The 19,418-nt window shown below is 42.9% G+C and overlaps 2 protein-coding genes across 7 annotated transcripts in view; both read left to right on the top strand.

The window, feature by feature from the left end:
* The first annotated feature begins 16 nt into the window (after positions 1–16).
* On the top strand, positions 17–7,938 carry CD1D (CD1d molecule). 6 transcript variants are annotated; one of them, XM_015109854.3, is made up of 7 exons: positions 17–153; positions 3,242–3,613; positions 3,908–4,174; positions 4,479–4,757; positions 5,281–5,559; positions 6,339–6,444; positions 6,538–7,302. In XM_015109854.3, exons 2-7 carry the CDS (start codon positions 3,553–3,555, stop codon positions 6,557–6,559), a joined length of 1,014 nt encoding a protein of 337 aa, XP_014965340.3. In that variant the 5' UTR covers positions 17–153; positions 3,242–3,552; the 3' UTR covers positions 6,560–7,302.
* Positions 7,939–8,386: 448 nt separating this feature from the next.
* Positions 8,387–19,418, top strand: part of CD1A (CD1a molecule) — a 56,927-nt gene continuing 45,895 nt past the window's right edge. The window contains exon 1 of the mRNA XM_077947666.1: positions 8,387–8,687. Coding sequence (XP_077803792.1) covers positions 8,534–8,687 — 154 coding nt within the window. The 5' untranslated portion in view covers positions 8,387–8,533. The remainder of the gene's footprint in view (positions 8,688–19,418) is intronic.

The following is a 19,418-nucleotide window of genomic DNA, read 5'->3' as shown; positions in this document are numbered from 1 at the left end:
CACCAGCCCCACCCTCCGGCCCCGCGCCCCGCCCCGGGCTCGTCTCATTGGTCTCATTCCCTTCAGAACCGCCCTCATCGGCCGCCCTCCACCCTCACGGGGGCGGGGCCCAAAGTCGCTGGAGTTTTGCTCCTGGGACCCGACGTCCGAGAGGTAAGAAAGCTATTACAAGGTTTCCTTTTTTTTTTTTTTTTTTTTTTTTTGAGACGGAGTCTCGCTACCGCCCAGGCTGGAGTGCAGTGGCCGGATCTCAGCTCACTGCAAGCTCCGCCTCCCGGGTTTACGCCATTCTCCTGCCTCAGCCTCCCGAGCAGTTGGGACTACAGGCGCCCACCACCTCGCCCGGCTAGTTTTTTGTATTTTTTTAGTAGAGACGGGGTTTCACCGTGTTAGCCAGGATGGTCTCGATCTCCTGACCTCGTGATCCGCCCGTCTCGGCCTCCCAAAGTGCTGGGACTACAGGCTTGAGCCACCGCGCCCGGCCTATTACAAGGTTTTCTAATCCTTATGTTTCTTTTAGTAGATCTCCAGGTTACTGTGCTTTGTATTATCAGGCTACTTACAAAAATGAATACCTCTTTAAATCAGGCCATTTTACAGCAAACTATGGTCCTTGATTACCATTATGCTCTGAACAAAGACTATGACCAATTGCACTTGAATACCGTTGAAGTTTCTTTATTGACTGAACTTTGAATTGTTTGATTTTGATCAGTTTGGCTTGTGGAAAGTCCTATTAAGAAGAGTTCTTTAGTTCGTTGGTATTATCCTGCTGATAGCTATTATGAAAGTTTCCCTGATGTATTGTATCCTCTCAAGAGTCTTAAATTCTCATATGCAGCTATCCTTTGTATATTAAATGGGCTCCTTATGGTTAAGATAACAAAAACATGAAGAAAGCACATAAGATTCCAACTAATTTGACACTGTGAATTGTGAATTCTGAGCTGAAACCAAGTAAGTCCCTTATGATCGTGACAGAGTCCAAGCTATTGGTTAGCCTCTCAAAATTGAGAGGCTGAAATCCTCCGACCAAAATTAACCCATTTGCCCCTTCCCTCCAGCTCCTGGAAACCACTACCCTAACTCTGTTTCCATAAATTTTGCTATTTTGGAGTCCACATATAAGTGAGATCATGTAGTACCCACCATGGGCTTATTTTGAGGCTTTGAGTAAATCACCATCTCTTCGTGCTAGGGTATTCTGAGTCAATCTTGTTACAAAAGATTTTGTTTAGGTAACATATTGCAAAACATTTCATAATTCAATGGTTTCTTTCCCAGAAAAAAAGCAGTGAAAGTTTCAATAGCCAAAAAGTGTCTAACTCAACTGACCTTTGGCAAAAAATATTGGTATAACTCCAGATGGCCCTAACTTCTGAAGGTAATACTGCCTGGCGTTTGTTGATAAACAAACAAAAACAAAAAACCACACACACACAAACCAGCTTCTTGTCTTTAAATGCACAAGAATGTTAGCACTTAAAAATTTTAAGATCCACATAAACTAAACAGAACTGTTCAAGTTTTTAAAGGGAGCTTGGAAATTTGAAGAATGTAAAGTTAAAAATATTGCCCTCTGATTCTTATAATTATTATTTTTTTTTACTTCCATCCTCATAGCTTCCCTCCTATCCATTATTTAGGCAATTTTGTATCCAAATTTAATCATTTAACACCTTATTTGTTATAAGAATACGTTGCTATGTTATTTTAAGCTTTTCTGGGCAAATTACACATAATTAGATAGGCTGGGTTAGGGCTGTCCACAAGATCCCAGCCTAGAGTGTGGTACAGTAGCCTATTTTCTCTAGGACTCTTGCTGCAACAGGATATGGGAGAAGGGAAACATCAACATTAGCAGAATGGGAGGAACCAGATTATGAAGACATGATCCTTGCATTCTGGCACGTCTCCAGCTGATTGAGAAGAGGACACAGAGGGAGACAGACATATCGTCATTTCTATAATTATAAGCTCTGCTACGTGCTGAGAGGATAGGTTCTCAAAGCCAGTTAGTGTACAAGCAGTGGAGGTGGGGACTGCCCTACTTCTCCTGCCTAGGGTCACACAGTCTGGCCGATCTGGAAAGACTTCCCCGAGAAAGTGACCTAGGAACTGATATCTTAGTGGAAATAACTAGGCATTGGGAGGGTGTGAGGTGAGGAGAAGGTCAAGAGCTTTCATGCAAAGGGAACTTTGTGCGGAGAGTTTAGGCAGGAAGAGGTTTTGCAGAGTGGGGGAACTGAAAGCTAACAGCCAGGCTAAAGCACAGAGCAAATTATGCTGGAGTGTGAGGTGATGTCAAAAGGTAGACACCAGGGCTAGAGGGCGCATAATCTTGCAGGCTGTGCTAATGATTTTGTTTTCTACCCCAAGAATGCTACTTTAGGATATCAGGCAAAAGGTTAGGGTGATGGTGACAGTGGAAATGTAGAAAAAGGAACTTATTCAAGAGGTATTTAAAAAGAAGTGAAATAGAGATGAGTTGGCGATAGATTGGATTAAAAAGAGTGAGGGAGAGGGAGGTGTCAGGCTGCAGCCCAGGTTCTGAGTTGCCAAAGAGGAGTCTTTTCCTCAAGGTGAGCTAAGCCCTTGGAACCACGATTTTTGGTCACTTTTTCTTATTTTCAGTGTGAGAAGTGGGGAGTTGGCTGTCCAGGTACACACTGTCCTCTTACACTTATTCTTTAAAACAGAGGCGCATATTTGGAGAGTGAATGAGTGAGGAGCCAGAGGAGAAGGTAAGCCGACAGAGGCCAGGGAGGAGAGGAGGAAGAAGAGAGTCTGGGGGTACACCCCCGAAAAGGAGTCAGGGAAGACAACGCAGAGGCCCGGGAGGGGAGAGCAAGAACCATGACAGGGGGAAAGAGAGGCTAGGGAACACTGAGGTGGAGGAATCCTGGGATATGACAGTTGTAAAGAATTGTAGCCAACCTAATCCAGTCCTCTCAATGTGCAACTGAGGAAATTAATTTTCATGTTTTTACTTTATTGTAAATGTGATACTTGCACTTGAGAAATTTTGGAAAACAGAAAGATGTAAAGCAAAGTAAGATCACTCACAGTCCTTCCACCTAGAGACATCTACTGCTAAAGCAAGGACTTTGCTCCTTTTTTCCCTTTGCATTTTTACCATCGTTGGAATTGTAACACAGACACAACCTATGTCCTGATTCCAAAACATAAATAATGGTTGTAAAGTGTCCCACACTTTGACCCAAAGTCTCCGTTGAAACAGGAGATTGAGACACGCCAGTTGTGAAACCTACTGAAGTGAGCGGCGGCGCCAGGACTCTTGGGACCCCGACCTCTTTGCAGCTTGCACAGCTAAGGGCGAGGACACCCTTCAGCAGAAGCAGCAAACCGCTGACAAGCCGAGGCAGGAGGCCTGCCGGGGTCCGGGCTTGGGAATTGGCTGGCACCCAGCGGAAAGGGACGTGAGCAGAACAGGAGGCGAGAGGAGTGCGCAGGTCAGAGGGCGGGGCGCGGCGGAACTCCGGGAGGCCCACACGCCCGGCGATACTCCGCGAGGTCCCCACGCCCGGCGATATGGGGTGCCTGCTGTTTCTGCTGCTCTGGGCGCTCCTCCAGGCTTGGGGAAGCGCTGAAGGTGGGTGGAACGAGGGCGACTGGGTGCGCTCGCGGGAGGGAGGAGAGAGGGAGCTGGCAGGGACTGAGGGCACCACCTGATGGGGACGGGTGAGACCAGGGACGCACTGGCGCGATCCAGAGAGAAAACTCGCTACTCCTTGGCTCCGGGGAGAGGCAGCGCGGCACAGAGTTCCCTGGCATCAGCCCCCTTCCTGAAGCTCATCTCCTCTTGTTTCTTTCCTTCTTCTTTCTCTTTATGCTGGCTGCTCCCCCGGCCACTTGCAACGCGCCTCCAATGTTCATTCTCTCCCAGTCCCGCAAAGGCTTTTCCCCCTCCGCTGCCTCCAAATCTCGTCCTTCGCCAATAGCAACTGGACGCGCACCGATGGTTTGGCGTGGCTGGGGGAGCTGCAGACGCACAGCTGGAGCAACGACTCCGACACCATCCGCTCTCTGAAGCCGTGGTCCCAGGGCACGTTCAGCGACCAGCAGTGGGAGGCGCTGCAGCGTGTATTTCGGGTTTATCGAAGCAGCTTCACCAGGGACGTGAAGGAATTCGCCAAAATGCTGCGCTTAGCCTGTAAGCTGAGGGATCCTGGGCCGGTACCCAAGGGGAGTGAATGGCCACAGAAGCTCAACTGGGAGACTGTGGCACCACCTGATGAGATTCTCTGCTCTGTCCACCCTCTTCTGATTTCCTTCTACCTGGAGATGTCCCAGTCTTTGACTCTTCAAAGTGTCCCTCGTTCCTGCCTACGCCGGGTCACTTACTCTCCTTTCCCTGAAGTCTGGGTCCCCATTATAACCTGCACATCAATTTCTTCTCTTTCATCTCTCCCAGTCTTTCAAACCCTTCTTTGATCTCTTTCCATTCCTCTCCACAGATCCCATGGAGCTCCAGGTGTCTGCTGGCTGTGAGGTGCACCCTGGAAACGCCTCACATAACTTCTTCCATGTAGCGTTTCAAGGAAGTGATATCCTGAGTTTCCAAGGAACTTCTTGGGAACCAGCCCAAGAGGCCCCACTTTGGGTAAACTTGGCCATCCAAGTGCTCAACCAGGACAAGTGGACGAAGGAAACAGTGCAGTGGCTCCTTAATGACACCTGCCCTCAATTTGTCAGTGGCCTCCTTGAGTCAGGGAAGTCGGAACTGGAGAAGCAAGGTCAGCCTGTCTTCCTTACTCCCTGCACTCCACTTCCGGGCTCCAAACGGGCTTTTCCATTCCAGGGTTCTCATCCCTTTGAGCATTCAAAGAAGAGGAAGGCCCAAGAGGGGCTGGATAAGGGGTGAGGGTATTTATTCATTTCACAGACATCAACTGAGCACCTCTTGGGTTCCATGAATTCAGTTAATGAACAACTGGGGGTGAAAGGTGTCAGGCAGGTAGGATCCCTACTTGGTGGGGGGATGTAAATTAATGCAATGTTTGAAATAGGCTACATATGTTACTTCCAAACAAAGGGCGTTATAGGAAAACAGACAAGGGGCATTTATAGGAGGCTGGGACCAGAGGAGAAAAAGTATCAGGAGAGGCACCCTGAAGAAGGTGGGACAAATGGATTGAAAGTTGTGAGAGACTTCATTTCCAGAAGTGAACATGCCCGGGGCATGAGCTTGGTATGAGGCCTGGAGACTCTAATGCAGTTTTCACTTTAAGATCCCCCCCGTTCCCTTGTTGGATACAGTGAAGCCCAAGGCCTGGCTGTCCCGTGGCCCCAGTCCTGGCCCTGGCCGTCTGCAGCTTGTGTGCCATGTCTCAGGATTCTACCCAAAGCCCGTGTGGGTGAAGTGGATGCGGGGTGAGCAGGAGCAGCAGGGCACTCAGCGAGGGGACATCCTGCCCAATGCTGACGAGACATGGTATCTCCGAGCAACCCTGGAGGTGGCCGCTGGGGAGGCAGCTGGCCTGTCCTGTTGGGTGAAGCACAGCAGTCTAGAGGGCCAGGACATCGTCCTCTACTGGGGTGAGAAAGAGCTGGGCCCCACTGGAAATGGCAGGAGGTGGTCCTCAGGCATAGAGGGAGGCACCGGGGAAGGATGTGGCTTGATACACCCAGGTTAGAAGAGTTTAGGAGATGAGGCCCCCAATAAGAGGGATAGAGAGAGGGGTTCCAGATACAGGAAGGAGGGAAATAAAGACCTGAAAGTTAAAAAGGATTGAGATAAAGTGTTCTGTATACAAGAAGAAACAAGACTACAAAATTCAAGGATCCAGAAGTAGGCAGCGAATAAACAATTCCAGGAGGATTCATTCCTCGGCAGAAAGGGAGCCAGGCCTTTGGGAAGGCAGGTTAGCAAAGATAGCTTGGTTGGTTGAGTGATCCCTGTGTAGGAGCCGATGAATCTGCCTATAGTATCTCATCTCATCATTCACAGTTTTCTTTGAAGCAAGTACTGCTCTTCTCATTTTATAGATGAGGAAATGGAGGCTGAGAAAGGTTAACTGCCCGGAGCTACATAGAAAGTGGATGGGCTGAATTTAGATTCAGGTCTGCCTTGCTACAAACCTGTTGCCCTTTCCCTCCATGCTACACTAGCAAATGCCAAAGTGGGCTGAATTTGGGATGCCCAGGCACTGAAAACAAGATGGGGAATCTAAACTTATGAGAAATAGAAATCAGTGTTTTAAATGGAGGAGGAAATAAGAAGCACCTGGTACCCTCACACATGCCTAGACCAGGGGATCGGATATAGAGAGGGAGGGGTCCTGTGCTAAGAGACAGCCTATGTTCCTCCAAAGCAGGTGGGAGCCACACCTCCGTGGGCTTGATCGCCTTGGCAGTCCTGGCATGCTTGCTGTTCCTCCTTGCACTCATTGTAGGCTTTACCTTCCGGTTTAAGAGGCAAACGTAAGTCTCCCCTTTCCTTTTCCTCAACCTCTCTCCCCTTCATTCCTGGCTCCGCTTTTCCTTAATGGTCTTTCCCTTTCTATTCTCTCACAGTTCCTATCAGGGCATCCTGTGACTTGCCTTGCCACATCTGTGTCTCTGGAACCCAGGGTCTCTGGACCTCAGGTTCCTAGGACTTCAGCCCTGGTCTGCTGGGGAATTGAAGATGAAAGGAGAGATACCTTGAAAAAGTAGAGAACAGTCATAAGGCAGCTTTCATCACACCCTTTTAACACTTATCTAAAAGAATTTAAATTCTTTAAAAAAAAAATTACACTACAAGTTTATAAGCCCAAATGGCTCTGTGAAATCAGAAGGGCAGACGCCTGCAAACTTCTGTCTGAAGACCTACCAGGGACAAGCAGGTAAGAGCTGGGGTGTGAGTGTGTGTGACGGGATCTGCAATGAACTGGAACGAACGCACATGTCCTATCCAAAGGCATCAGCTGCACTTGCTTGTTGTCAAGTGTAAAGTCAGCAGGACCTGGTTTGGCTTTAACCATTTTTCAAGAAAACTGGAAATCTAGATTTTTGTGCGAACATGCCTGATTTTAAAAGGTTGACTCAAGTTTTTACAAAATACTATGTAGGACATCCAAATACATACCTGCTGACTGATGACAAACCCAGGAGTTTGTGTCTCTTTTATAAAAAGTTTGCCCTGGATGTCATATTGGCAGTTGGAGGACACAGTTTCTATTGTAAATTTGGATTTACGACTGAAGAAGGACATTTCCTCTTTAAAAAAAGTTAGATTATAAGAAACAGAGGCGTCTCACATTTTTACTTGGTGTAATTAATAAATGAAGAGAAATCATAGTGTATGTGTATTATGTTGAAAAAAATTACTCTGAGTAGGGATATTTATCTCAAATGGTCATCCCTTTTTTTCCTTGGAAGAAGATTGTCATGAAGGCATCCCTTCCTTCCCAAAACAACAATAGCAGCAATAGCAGTCTCCTTTACTTATAGCTATTAAAAGAGACAGTGCAGGGAAAGGGCTACCACTTGGGCAAGCATGAGGTGCAGCGATGATGGTGATGGTAACCCAGCTATGCTGTGTTCTTATCTTAGAGAGGACAAAGCAGGAAACTTACAGGAACAGCAGACCTTTCTGATGCCAAAGAAATAAGGAGACCAAAATCATGTTTGCCTTGCTGGGAGGTAATCTCCTGGCAGTCAGGGTCCCTGAACACCCAGAAAAAATAAGTGAGACTTAACTGTTGGAGAGTGTTTGTTTGAGAAAAGTGACATTTCACACTCTCTGTACTAGACTTGCACATATGAATTTAGGATATGGGAGAAGATTCTGCTAGCTTCAACATATCCCAAAGCACTTGGACATAGCTATAATCCAAGTGCTCGGGGAGGCTGAGGTTGGAGGATTGCTTAAGGCCAGGCATTTGAAATCAGCCTGGGCAGCATAGTGAGATCCTGTCTCTACAAAAAATTAAAAAATTAGCCAGTTATGGTGGTGAGCGCCTGTAGTCCTAGCTACTCTGGAGGCTGAGGTGGGAGGATCCCTTGAGCCCATGAATTCCAGGTTAGTGTGAGCTATGATTGTGCCACTGCACTCTGAGGGTGACAAAGGGAGATCTCCATCTCAAAAAAAAAAAAAAAAAAAATTTGTGCTAGCTTCTAAATCAATGGTTCACAAATTGTAGTAACCTGACCAGCAGCCTCAGGAGGACCTGGGAACTTGTTAGAAATGTAAATTGTTTTGGGCCTCATCCTATACCCCCTGAATGAGACACTCTGGGTCTGGGAGCGGGCTCAATAGTCAAGCCCCCTGGTGATTCTGATGCTTAGCTAAAGTTGGAGAACCACTGTTCTTAGGCATTGTGCAGTGTTATACAACAACTTCCTCAAAATGCTAAGTGAAAAGGAGATTGGCCTGGCGTCAGTCAGGGAAGGCATCCTGGAGGGAGGGGAATTTGAAGCAGGGTTTTGAAAAACAAAGGCAGTGAGGTGAACCAGCAAGTGCACTGGCTGAAGGGCCTGGAGTTCTAGCCTCTGAACCAGTTTCCTCCTGTGCCAAAGGAGGATAATAATGTGTCTTTTTATTTTATTTTATTATTATTATACTTTAAGTTCTAGGGTACATGTGCATAACGTGCAGGTTTGTTACATATGTATACTTGTGCCATGTTGCTGTGCTGCACCCATCAACTCGTCAGCACCCATCAACTCGTCATTTACATCAGGTATAACTCCCAATGCAATCCCTCCCCCCTCCCCCCTCCCCATGATAGGCCCTGGTGTGTGGTGATGTCCCCCTTCCCGAGTCCAAGTGATCTCATTGTTCAGTTCCCACCTATGAGTGAGAACATGCGGTGTTTGGTTTTCTGTTCTTGTGATAGTTTGCTAAGAATGATGGTTTCCAGCTGCATCCATGTCCCTACAAAGGACACAAACTCATCCTTTTTGATGGCTGCATAGTATTCCATGGTGTATATGTGCCACATTTTCTTAATCCAGTCTGTCACTGATGGACATTTGGGTTGATTCCAAGTCTTTGCTATTGTGAATAGTGCCACAATAAACATACGTGTGCATGTGTCTTTATAGCAGCATGATTTATAATCCTTTGGGTGTATACCCAGTAATGGGATGGCTGGGTCATATGGTACATCTAGTTCTAGATCCTTGAGGAATCGCCATACTGTTTTCCATAATGGTTGAACTAGTTTACAATCCCACCAACAGTGTAAAAGTGTCCCTATTTCTCCACATCCTCTCCAGCACCTGTTGTTTCCTGACTTTTTAATGATTGCCATTCTAACTGGTGTGAGATGGTATCTCATTATGGTTTTGATTTGCATTTCTCTGATGGCCAGTGATGATGAGCATTTTTTCATGTGTCTGTTGGCTGTATGAATGTCTTCTTTTGAGAAATGTCTGTTCATATCCTTTGCCCACTTTTTGATGGGGCCGTTTGTTTTTTTCTTGTAAATTTGTTTGAGTTCTTTGTAGGTTCTGGATATTAGCCCTTTGTCAGATGAGTAGATTGCAAAAATGTTCTCCCATTCTGTAGGTTGCCTGTTCACTCTGATGGTAGTTTCTTTTGCTGTGCAGAAGCTCTTTAGTTTAATGAGATCCCATTTGTCAATTTTGGCTTTTGTTGCCGTTGCTTTTGGTGTTTTAGACATGAAGTCCTTGCCCATGCCTATGTCCTGAATGGTACTACCTAGGTTTTCCTCTAGGGTTTTTATGGTATTAGGTCTAACATTTAAGTCTCTAATCCATCTTGAATTAATTTTCGTATAAGGAGTAAGGAAAGGATCCAGTTTCAGCTTTCTGCTTATGGCTAGCCAATTTTCCCAGCACCATTTATTAAATAGGGAATCCTTTCCCCATTTCTTTTTTCTCTCAGGTTTGTCAAAGATCAGATGGCTGATCTGATCTTTGACAAACTTGAGAGAATAATGTCTGTCTTGATTGTCTCCTGGACTTGTGGAGTTCAAGTGTGTATTGCCTTAAAAGATGTGGAGGCTGTTGCTGTGTTTGGTACCACATCGCCCTCAGGTGGCACTCTTCAGCTTAGGTTCCTCTAGCAGTGTCAAGTTTGTGAACCAAACCCACTGGCCTTTCTGCATTCTGAGGGCACGTGTGTTAAAGTCTCTACTGATGTCCTTTTGGAAACGCCTCTGCATGAATTTATGGTAGCTCTGACTCATCTTTAAACAATTTTAATTTATTTAGAAAATAAAGGCTTATCTCTCCAGGAAATTTTTTCTTCCTTCAAATAAATACTCAGTTCCAAATATCTCAGATAATCCTAAGAATTCACCTTAGAACATGTTAATACTCTTTTTATGAATATCTTGTTTCTTATTGAGTGTTGTGCTGATTGTCAATTTATTACCACTCTGCTCCAAATTCATTCTTCATAATAGGCACAGTGATAATGACCAGAGTTCCTTTAAAGTCAGCACAATGACTTTCTCCTTTAAAGTCAGCACACTGTTAAGCTTTTTCAGTACAGGGCCCTGGAGGGACACAGCAGGAGGAAGGGGCTCTCCTGCAGCTTCCAGCTGCTGCATGGTGGGTCAATGAAGGGGCTGTGAAGACATCCTGTGTGGCACTGCTTGTGGTCCCTGCCCCTCCCAGTACATCATTCTATCTGCAGACCCTCACATCACCTGTGCTTAATCTGCCCCCTGCCTGGAGGTTTCCACTGAGCAGTACTTCCTCTGCAAGCCCCTGCCTCAAGCCAGGACAGTTTCTTCCAGCTTGTCTAGCTACTTCAGGCCAGCTTTGGCCTGGGTAAACCTGTGAATGTCTCTGCTACCCAAGGTATGGGACTGAACCATGCCTTCTCCAATAAGATCTGCGCCCCAGCCTTGGGGAGGAGTCACACTTCCGAGTTGCTCTTCTTTGGATATTCTCCTTCCACCCTAGGGTTTTTTGTTGAATTTTCTTATATATTATAATTGTTTTCTTATTATGTTTAATAATTCTGTTAAACTTCCTCTGCTTAACTCACGGTGGAGTTTCCATTTCCTGATTGGACTCAGGAGGATACATGTGTCTTCTCAGCTATACACAGAAATCTGTGAACTTTCCAAAGCTACTACTTGAATTTGCTTTTGCTTATGAGTCTATGGCATAGAGTTGGCCCACTTTGCTTTGTGGCGTAGCTCTTTCTTTAAGAGCTGAGAATGGATGTTCTTTTTTGCCAAAACCATCCTTGGAAGTACCTGCTCCACTTTTTTTTCTTCAATTATTTGTTTGTTTGTTTATTTATTTATTTAGATGGAGTCTTGCTCTGTCACCCAGGCTGGAATTCAGTGGCGTGATCTCGGCTCACTGCAACCTCCACCTCCCGGGTTCAAGTGATTCTCCTGCCTCAGCCTCCCAAGTAGCTGGGATTACAGGCACACACCACCACACTCAGCTAATTTTTGTATTTTTAGTAGAGATGAGGTTTCACCATGTTGGCCAGGCTGGTCTCAAACTCCTGACCTCGTGATCCACCTTCCTCGGCCTCCCATAGTACTGGGATTACAGGCATTAGCCACTGCACCCAGCCTCAACATTTATTACAGGTTCAAGGGGTATATGTTTAGTTTTGTCACAAAGGTATATTGTGTGACGCTGAGGTTTGGAGCACAAATGAATCTGTCTCCCAGATAGTGAGCATAGTACCCAATAGGTAGCTTTTCAGCCCTTGCCCCCCTTCCTCCCTCCCGACTCTTGTGCTCCGCAGTGTCTATTGTTCTCATCTTTATGTCCATGTGTCCTCAATGTTTAGCTCCCACTTATAAGTGAGAACGTGTGATACTTAGTTCTTTGTTCCCATGTTATTTCATTTAGGATAATGGCCTCCAGCTGTCTCCATGTTGCTGCAAAGGACATGATTTCAGTCTTTTTAATGGTTGCCTAGTAGTCCATGGTGTATATGTACCACATTTTCTTTATCCAATCTGGAGTTGATGCTGCCCCACTCTTAGTGTATCCTCTCCTCTCATTCCCTGGGGTCTCTGTTGCTTAGGGTAACTATAATTGAGAGGGTGCTTGTAATCATTAAGCAGGATGACAGGTGTAAACTGAGACTGGCTCAGACAAACTTTGCTCATTCTATTTGTGCTGTGCAGTTGCTTAAACTGGTTCTTCTTCCTTTGTGGCCTGGACCCTATTCTCAGGCCACATATGTCTTCTCGCTTCCCACTCCCTGTGATGTGATTTGAAAACTGCCTCTAGGTGGAAAGGCAGGGAATCATTAAAGGCTCACCTGGATTATTTTCCCATACTCAGTATCACAACACTCACTTTCTGTTTTTCTCAATGTCTGAAAACACTTGTTTAATATATTTTGATGAGTTTCTACATGTTTTTTGTTGTAGGAAAATATCTTTCTTTCTCTCTCTTTCTCTTTCTGGAGATAGGGTCTTGCTCTGTTACTCAGGCTAGAGTACAGTGGCAGAATCATAGCTCATGGCAGCCTCGAACTCCTGGGCTCAAGAGATCCCTCGGCTTCAGCCTCCTAAATAGCTGGGATTACAGGAGCACGCAACCATTCCTGGCTAAGTTATTTTTATTTTTTAGAGATGGGGGGTCTCACTACATTGCCCAGGCTGGTCTTCATTTTTTTGGCCTCGAGCAGTCCTCCTGCCTCAGCTTTCCAAAGGGTTGGGAGTACATGCATGAGCTACTGTTCCAGGCCTGGTTTGGCTTTCTTGGGGCATTTTTATTTAGTTTTTAATACACCTTCTTTTCAAAAATCCTAAAGTTATATAGCTGGATATTTTGACATTTTAACATATGCATTTATTTCTTTTCTTACATGTTTCCTCTTTTCTCCTCCTTGTCTATGTAAGATATTTACACATTTCTCTTTGCCTCAGGGGAAGAATGTGGCAAGATAGAAAACAGAAATAGTTTCCCAGTCATTCTGTGTTATTTCCAGCAGCACTATCCGGGAGGGGACAAAAACGCAGAGAGAATGACTATGACGTTCTGCTGGACAACAGGTCATGGGTAGCTTAGCAAAACACCCATACTTATAATTGTGGCACAGAAATCTCAGAAAGGCTACTGTGTCTTAAAAGGCTGTGCAGAAAGTGATATGTCTATTTCAGGGATAATCAGTATGGCTTAACAAATGAGTGTCAGTGAGTATAAGAGTTAGAGTTCTGGATTGGGGACAGAAATCAGGAAAAACTAAAATTACATGTTTTCTACCACTGGACGAATGATGCTCAGAGTTGGAAATTACGTTAACTAATGGAAAATAAGCCGGGCGCGGTGGCTCAAGCCTGTAATCCCAGCACTTTGGGAGGCCGAGGCGGGCGGATCACAAGGTCAGGAGATCGAGACCACAGTGAAACCCCGTCTCTACTAAAAATACAAAAAATTAGCCGGGCGCGGTGGCGGGCGCCTGTAGTCCCAGCTACTCAGGAGGCTGAGGCAGGAGAATGGCGGGAACCCGGGAGGCGGAGCTTGCAGTGAGCCGAGATGGCGCCACTGCACTCCAGCCTGGGCAACAGCGTGAGACTCCGTCTCAAAAAAAAAAAAAAAAAAAAAAAAAAAAAAAAAACTAATGGAAAATAAAGCGATATCCAACATATTGTTGGATATTGTAAGATTCACGTGTATTACCTGTGGGATTTGTGTGGGATTACTAAGAATTATTTTACAGAACATGTCTATCTCCTGGATAAATCATAGCCTCCAGCACTGGAGCCTGTGCATTTTGAGACAATTGCTGTGACTGTATGGGGACATTTATTTGAAGTCTGGAGATGGACTTAGAATTTAAAACTGATTCCTGAAACTTCTGTAGACTATAGTAAACACTGTAAGATGACGATAGAATGATCTATAGCCCATAGTGGACATACGGTGGTTGGAAGATGAAAAAAACAAGGTAAAACCAGTCTTGTTAGAATTTTCTGAGAAGATTAAATTCTGTTAGTTTCAGAAAAATAACTAGAAATGAAGGAAAGTGGAAAATTACATATATGGCCTGTATTTCAGACTCTACATTTCAACAATAGTAACAATAGTAACACAGTTACTACAGCAACATCAGCTTCTTGGTAAGAGATGGGCACGGGCCGGGAGAAATTTCAACTGAAAAATGTGAATCTAGCTCATAGGGAACAGTTTTGGGTAGGTGTAAAATCATATTGCCTAATAGACCTTCAAAGAACTGAAGCTCGTAAAGCAGAAACAGAAGTGAAGTGGTTTTCTCACCACCATGATCAAAAGAAACCTGACACAGTTGATGTAATGGTGGTGGTATAATCCTAGACCAAGCGAGAGAGTTCAAAAATGTGGTGGTTGAAATAGCCTACTGACTTTGCAGCCTTTGGGGAGTCCAGCAAAAGCAGCCTTCTATTGGGCCTGAGAGCTGGCTGTTAAGGCAGAGGGACCATCATGTCACCCACGCATGGAAAAAGAATAGATACACTTAGCTCTTTTCACGGATGATGTTACCATATACCTGGAAAACCCAAGCAACCTTATTTGGAAAAACAAATAGTAGAATTTATAAGGGAATTTCAACAGGTAAAAAAGATGAATATATGAAAATCAAAACAATTTTTTTCCTGTTAACAATAACCAAGTAGAAATGTAAATGGGAAATAATAGTCTATTAATAGTCCATTGAAAAAACAAGAATTTTAAAGACTTAAGAATACCTTTCACAAGAATATTGTGGACCCATATGAAGAAAAGTATAGAGTCCTCTGAAGGACAATAAACATGTTCTGAATTTATGAAAAGCCGTGCTATAGTCTTAGTTTAGAACATTTACTATAGTTAAATATTAATTATCTCTTCAAATTTGTAAATTAAATACAATTCTAAGTAGTATTAAAATGACCCCAACATACAACAAATAGTAAAGATGGGGAATCTGCCATAATAGATATTAAAACCCAAAGCCAATGTCATCAAAACATCATGGTAATAAAATAGAAGTTGACAAATAGAAGAATAGAGGAAAAGAATAGAAAGCTAAGACATAGATCTCAATACATAAGGAAATTAATCTATGTATGAGATGTCATTTCATATTACTGCAAAGAATAATTAATGGATGGACCTCCTATGCATGTAGAAAAAAACTAATTGGAACTTTGCCTCATAGAATAACCATAAATAAACTCCAGATGTATTAAAGACATGGAAGGTTTGAGTATTTTTAATCAAAGCAGAAATACAGAAACTATAAAATAAAATATAGATATATTAACAAATAAAATGTTTTTAAGGCAATAGATGGCATAAAGCAACCATAAATTGGGAAAATACCTGTATTACAAATGACAGATAGTGTTAGTTAGTATTAAAAATGAGCATAGTCACTCACAAATTTATAAGAATAAGTTCAACACTCAGATAATAAATGGGTAAAGACTATGAAAAGATAACTCATGAAGAAAAATTTAACATTGCCAACATAACAAAGATAACCATTCTCAGTAGTAGTCACAGAAGAATCATGAGATATCCATTCTAACTTATCAAATTGATAACAATGAAGGAGGATAATATTTTTTTTTAACAGCTTTTTGAAAGCTTTTTGGCAAAAATCTCTTTACATGAAAAAGTAACGGGCCCCTGAACTCAAAAATCCTACTCTTGGGAACATATTTTATTAAAATGAAAGCACCATTGTTTGAGGATGTATGTACAAGATGATAGTTGCAGCCCTTCATGTATGTGTGTGTGTGTGTGTGTGTGTGTGTGTGTGTATGTGTATATATATATATATAGTAGTGGCCAAAAACTGAAAATAGATATTAATTAGGACTAAGTGCAGTTGCTTAAGGCAAAAACAGCCCCCCCCAAAAAGAGGCTTAAACAAGTAAAAGTCTTAGATAAGACTTTTACTCTCTTACAGAATAGAAGTCCAGATGTAAGCACTCAAAGGCTAGCTTCCTGAGGTTAATAGGGACCCGGCTTTGTCGAGCTCGTTGCTCTGTTACTCGTTATTATGCTCCATGCGAAATGCTAAAGTGTGATCCATCACAAGAGTTTTCTGGGTAGCAGGATGGAGGAAGAAAAAAGGACAACGCCTTTATCCCCACTTTTAAAGTGAATTAACAGAAGTAGGAGACATGAACGCAAGCCTTCTGCTACTGTCTTAATAAGAAGCATTCATGCGACCACAGCTACATGCCAGTGAGGCTGGGATATCTAGCATTAGTAAGAATATGCCTAACTAAAAATCAGGTTTTGTTGCTAATGAATTTGATGAGGCAATTTGCAGTTTCTGTTACAGGCAAACCATGGAACAATGGGCAGTCATTGAAAGAAATGAGTTAGATATATTAACTTAGACTTGAAAGAACTAGAACAACTTTACTAAGTTTTGAGAATCTGTAACCAATTTATTTCTCTTACATTTTCCTTTGTTTATTCACAAAAATTACACATAATTAATATGTTTGTTTAAAAAAGTTCAAAAGACCACTTAAAAAGAAAAGTTAAAACACAAAGAGATAAAAATACTGCGTTGGTTTAATTGACAGTTTTTTTCTTTTCTTAGTGGTACATAAAATATTTGCATAATTACAGTTGGTGACATCTTAGCATGATGAAATACAATATCATAATTTAAATTAATATGAAAGTATGATATAACATTACGACAATAGATACCATATGACTCTGATAATACCTTCATTTACTTTCCTAAAATTTTACAAAATTTTTACTCTTGGTTATCACCTCAAAAGAATAGGTAAAATCTTTTTTTTTTTCTTTGGAGATGGAGTCTCACTCTGTCCCCCAGGCTGGAGTGCAGTGGTGCAATCTCGGCCCACTGCAACTTCTGTCTCCTAGGTTCAAGGTTCAAGTGATTCTCCTGTCTCAGCCTCCCTGGTAGCTGGGATTACAGGCGCCCACCACCACACCCGGCTAATTTTTGTATTTTTTAAAATAGAGATGGGATTTGGCTATGTTGGCCAGGCTGGTCTTAAACTCCTGACCTCAGGTGATCTGCTCACCTTGGCCTCCCGAAGTGCTGGGATTACAGGTGTGAGTCACCATGCCCGGCCAGTAGGCAAAATCTTAATGCATGACTTTGTACTACCACAGCACATCTTCCTGACTCTTGGTATCTAACTCCCTGGAGACCATTTTTTGGGCTCTACTCCTCACCCTCCTGGAATCTACCAATTCTTTGTTAGCTCCCCTGATCAGTGTGCTGGTTGTCTTGCTCCAAAATCTGTTAATCAATTGTGGGTCATTCAAGGGCTTTTCAAAATGGAGGAAAAATAGTTTATTTTGTGGAGATGCCATTTTCTCTTTTCTTTTCCAAATTATTGGAATCTAGGTGAAGAAATACTTCATCTAAAATACAGGGTCATGGATGCTATGAATCGGTTTGCTGAAACTGGAAAGGTAAAACCACATTTCTCAGACTACTTTTCATTTTCAGTGTTGGATGTATATTTGGTTTTAACATTTAGATGCACTCTTGGGACATTTTTAGCCAGGCTTTTAACTACAAATGCACTTTCTTTAATAGATACAGAGTTATTCAACAACTCTGATTAAATGAATGAACACCTTGAAAAACACAGACTACCAAAGTTCACCCAAAAAGAAACAGATGGTCAGGGGTGGTGGCTCACACCTGTAATTCCAAAACTTTGGGAGGCCGAGGCGGGTGGATCATGAGGTCAGGAGTTCAAGACCAGCCTGGCCAACATGGTGAAATGATGTCTCTACTAAAATAATAAAAATTAGCCAGTCGCAGTGGCTGACATCTGTAGTCCTAGCTGCAAGGGAGGCTGAGGCAGGAGAATCACTTGGACCTGTGGGGCAGAGGTTGCAATGAGCCAAGATGGCACCACTGCAATCCAGCCTGAGTGACAAAGTGGGATTCTGTCTCAAAAAATAAAAATAAAAAAAAAAGAAATAGATAACCTGAATAACTTTTTCTGATATTGATAATTTGTATTGTTCCTCTTTTTTTCTCCACAGATTAGTCAGGCTAGAGGTTTATTGGTTTTATTAATCTTTTCATTGATTTCTTTCTTCTATTTAATTCGGGTTTAGTTTGTTCTTTTTTTGCTAGCTTTTAAAGATAAAAGCTGAAGCTATTGATTTGACATCTTTATCCACTTCTTTAAAAAAAATTAATAGCTAGTTTAGTGACACAAAATAAATTGTGCCTCTTCAGCAGATAAGTCCTGATTGACAAAAATCATGTAATATACATATGATTAAAAATTCAAACAAATGCTTACAGAAAAGAAAATTAGTATCCCTTCCTTTCTGCTTCCCATTGTCCCTCTCATAAGGAATAACCTCTCCTATTTACTTTTTAAAAAATTCTTAAGTTGATACATAATAATTGTATGTATTTATGGGATACATGGGATATTTTGATACATGTATACATGCATAATGATCAAATCAGAGTATTTAACATACCCGTCACCTCAAACATTTACCATTTCTTTGTGCCTGGTAACATTTCAAATCTTTTCTTCTAGCTATTTTGAAATACACAATATGTTAACTATAGTTACCCTACTATGGTATTGAACACCAAACTTATTCCTTCTATATAACCGTATGTTTGTACACATTAATGTGGCCACACCACATTTTCTTTATGCATTTATCCATCGATGGATTGAGATTGATTCCATATCTTGGCGATTGTGACTAGTGCTATTGTTTTCCATAATAGCTATACTGATTTACATTCCCATGAACAGTGTGTCAGAGTTCCATTTTCTACACATTTTCTTCACCAGCATTTGTTATTTATTTATTTATTTTTTTGGATAGTAGTCGTTTTAACTGGAGTAAGGTGATATCTCATTGTAGTTTTGATTTGCATTTCCTTGATGATTAGTGATGTTGAACATTTTTTGATATACCTGTTGTTTATTTGTATGTCTTCTTTTGAGAAATTTCTATTCATATCCTGTGCCCAGTTTTTAATGAGATTTTTTTTTTTTAAGTTTTTTTGGGCTGTAAGTTTAATGCAAAATAATCCTCTCCAATTTTACTGAGGTGGCTGACCACGTCCACAACCAAATCCGCCTCTAAACTGGAATTCGGTTGCTGACCCATTCCCAGTCTCAGCCTTCTTGTTGGCATCAGGGGGCACAGCAATCCGCCTGTAGGTATCTCTGTTGGCTTCCCCTCTTGTGAGTCTTGCAGGTCGCTCACCCTTTAGACTGAGGCCTGCCAGTCTCTGGATGGCTGTGGCGTAGGGTGGCAGGCACAATCTCCGGGGCAGATGAAGGTAATCACGGAGATACTGGATGCCCTCATCCGTAAGGTACCAGTAGAAATGTCTCCAGGCAAACTGTTCCTTCACGTAGCCTCGGGACTTGGGAGACTGCATGGCCTTCAGGACATGAAGGTTGGGCACACCCTTGTCTGCCAGTTCCAGGTGCTTAGGCATATGGACATCTTTCTTGGCCACCATGACTCCCTCCTTAAAAAGGAGTTCA

The sequence above is a fragment of the Macaca mulatta genome, chromosome 1 (genome assembly GCF_049350105.2).
Source record: "Macaca mulatta isolate MMU2019108-1 chromosome 1, T2T-MMU8v2.0, whole genome shotgun sequence".
Taxonomy (NCBI): domain Eukaryota; kingdom Metazoa; phylum Chordata; class Mammalia; order Primates; family Cercopithecidae; genus Macaca; species Macaca mulatta.
The sequence above is the reverse complement of the archived record's forward strand: the minus strand, read 5'-3'. Positions and strand labels throughout refer to the sequence as shown.

Excerpts from the sequence above, each read along its gene's own strand:
- CD1D (XM_015109844.3), top strand. The coding sequence starts at position 3,553 with ATGGGGTGCCTGCTGTTTCTGCTGCTCTGGGCGCTCCTCCAGGCTTGG. Across the intron at positions 4,758-5,280 it reads GTCGGAACTGGAGAAGCAAG|TGAAGCCCAAGGCCTGGCTG; the intron begins GTCAGCCTGTCT and ends TGTTGGATACAG. Across the intron at positions 6,445-6,537 it reads TTCCGGTTTAAGAGGCAAAC|TTCCTATCAGGGCATCCTGT; the intron begins GTAAGTCTCCCC and ends ATTCTCTCACAG.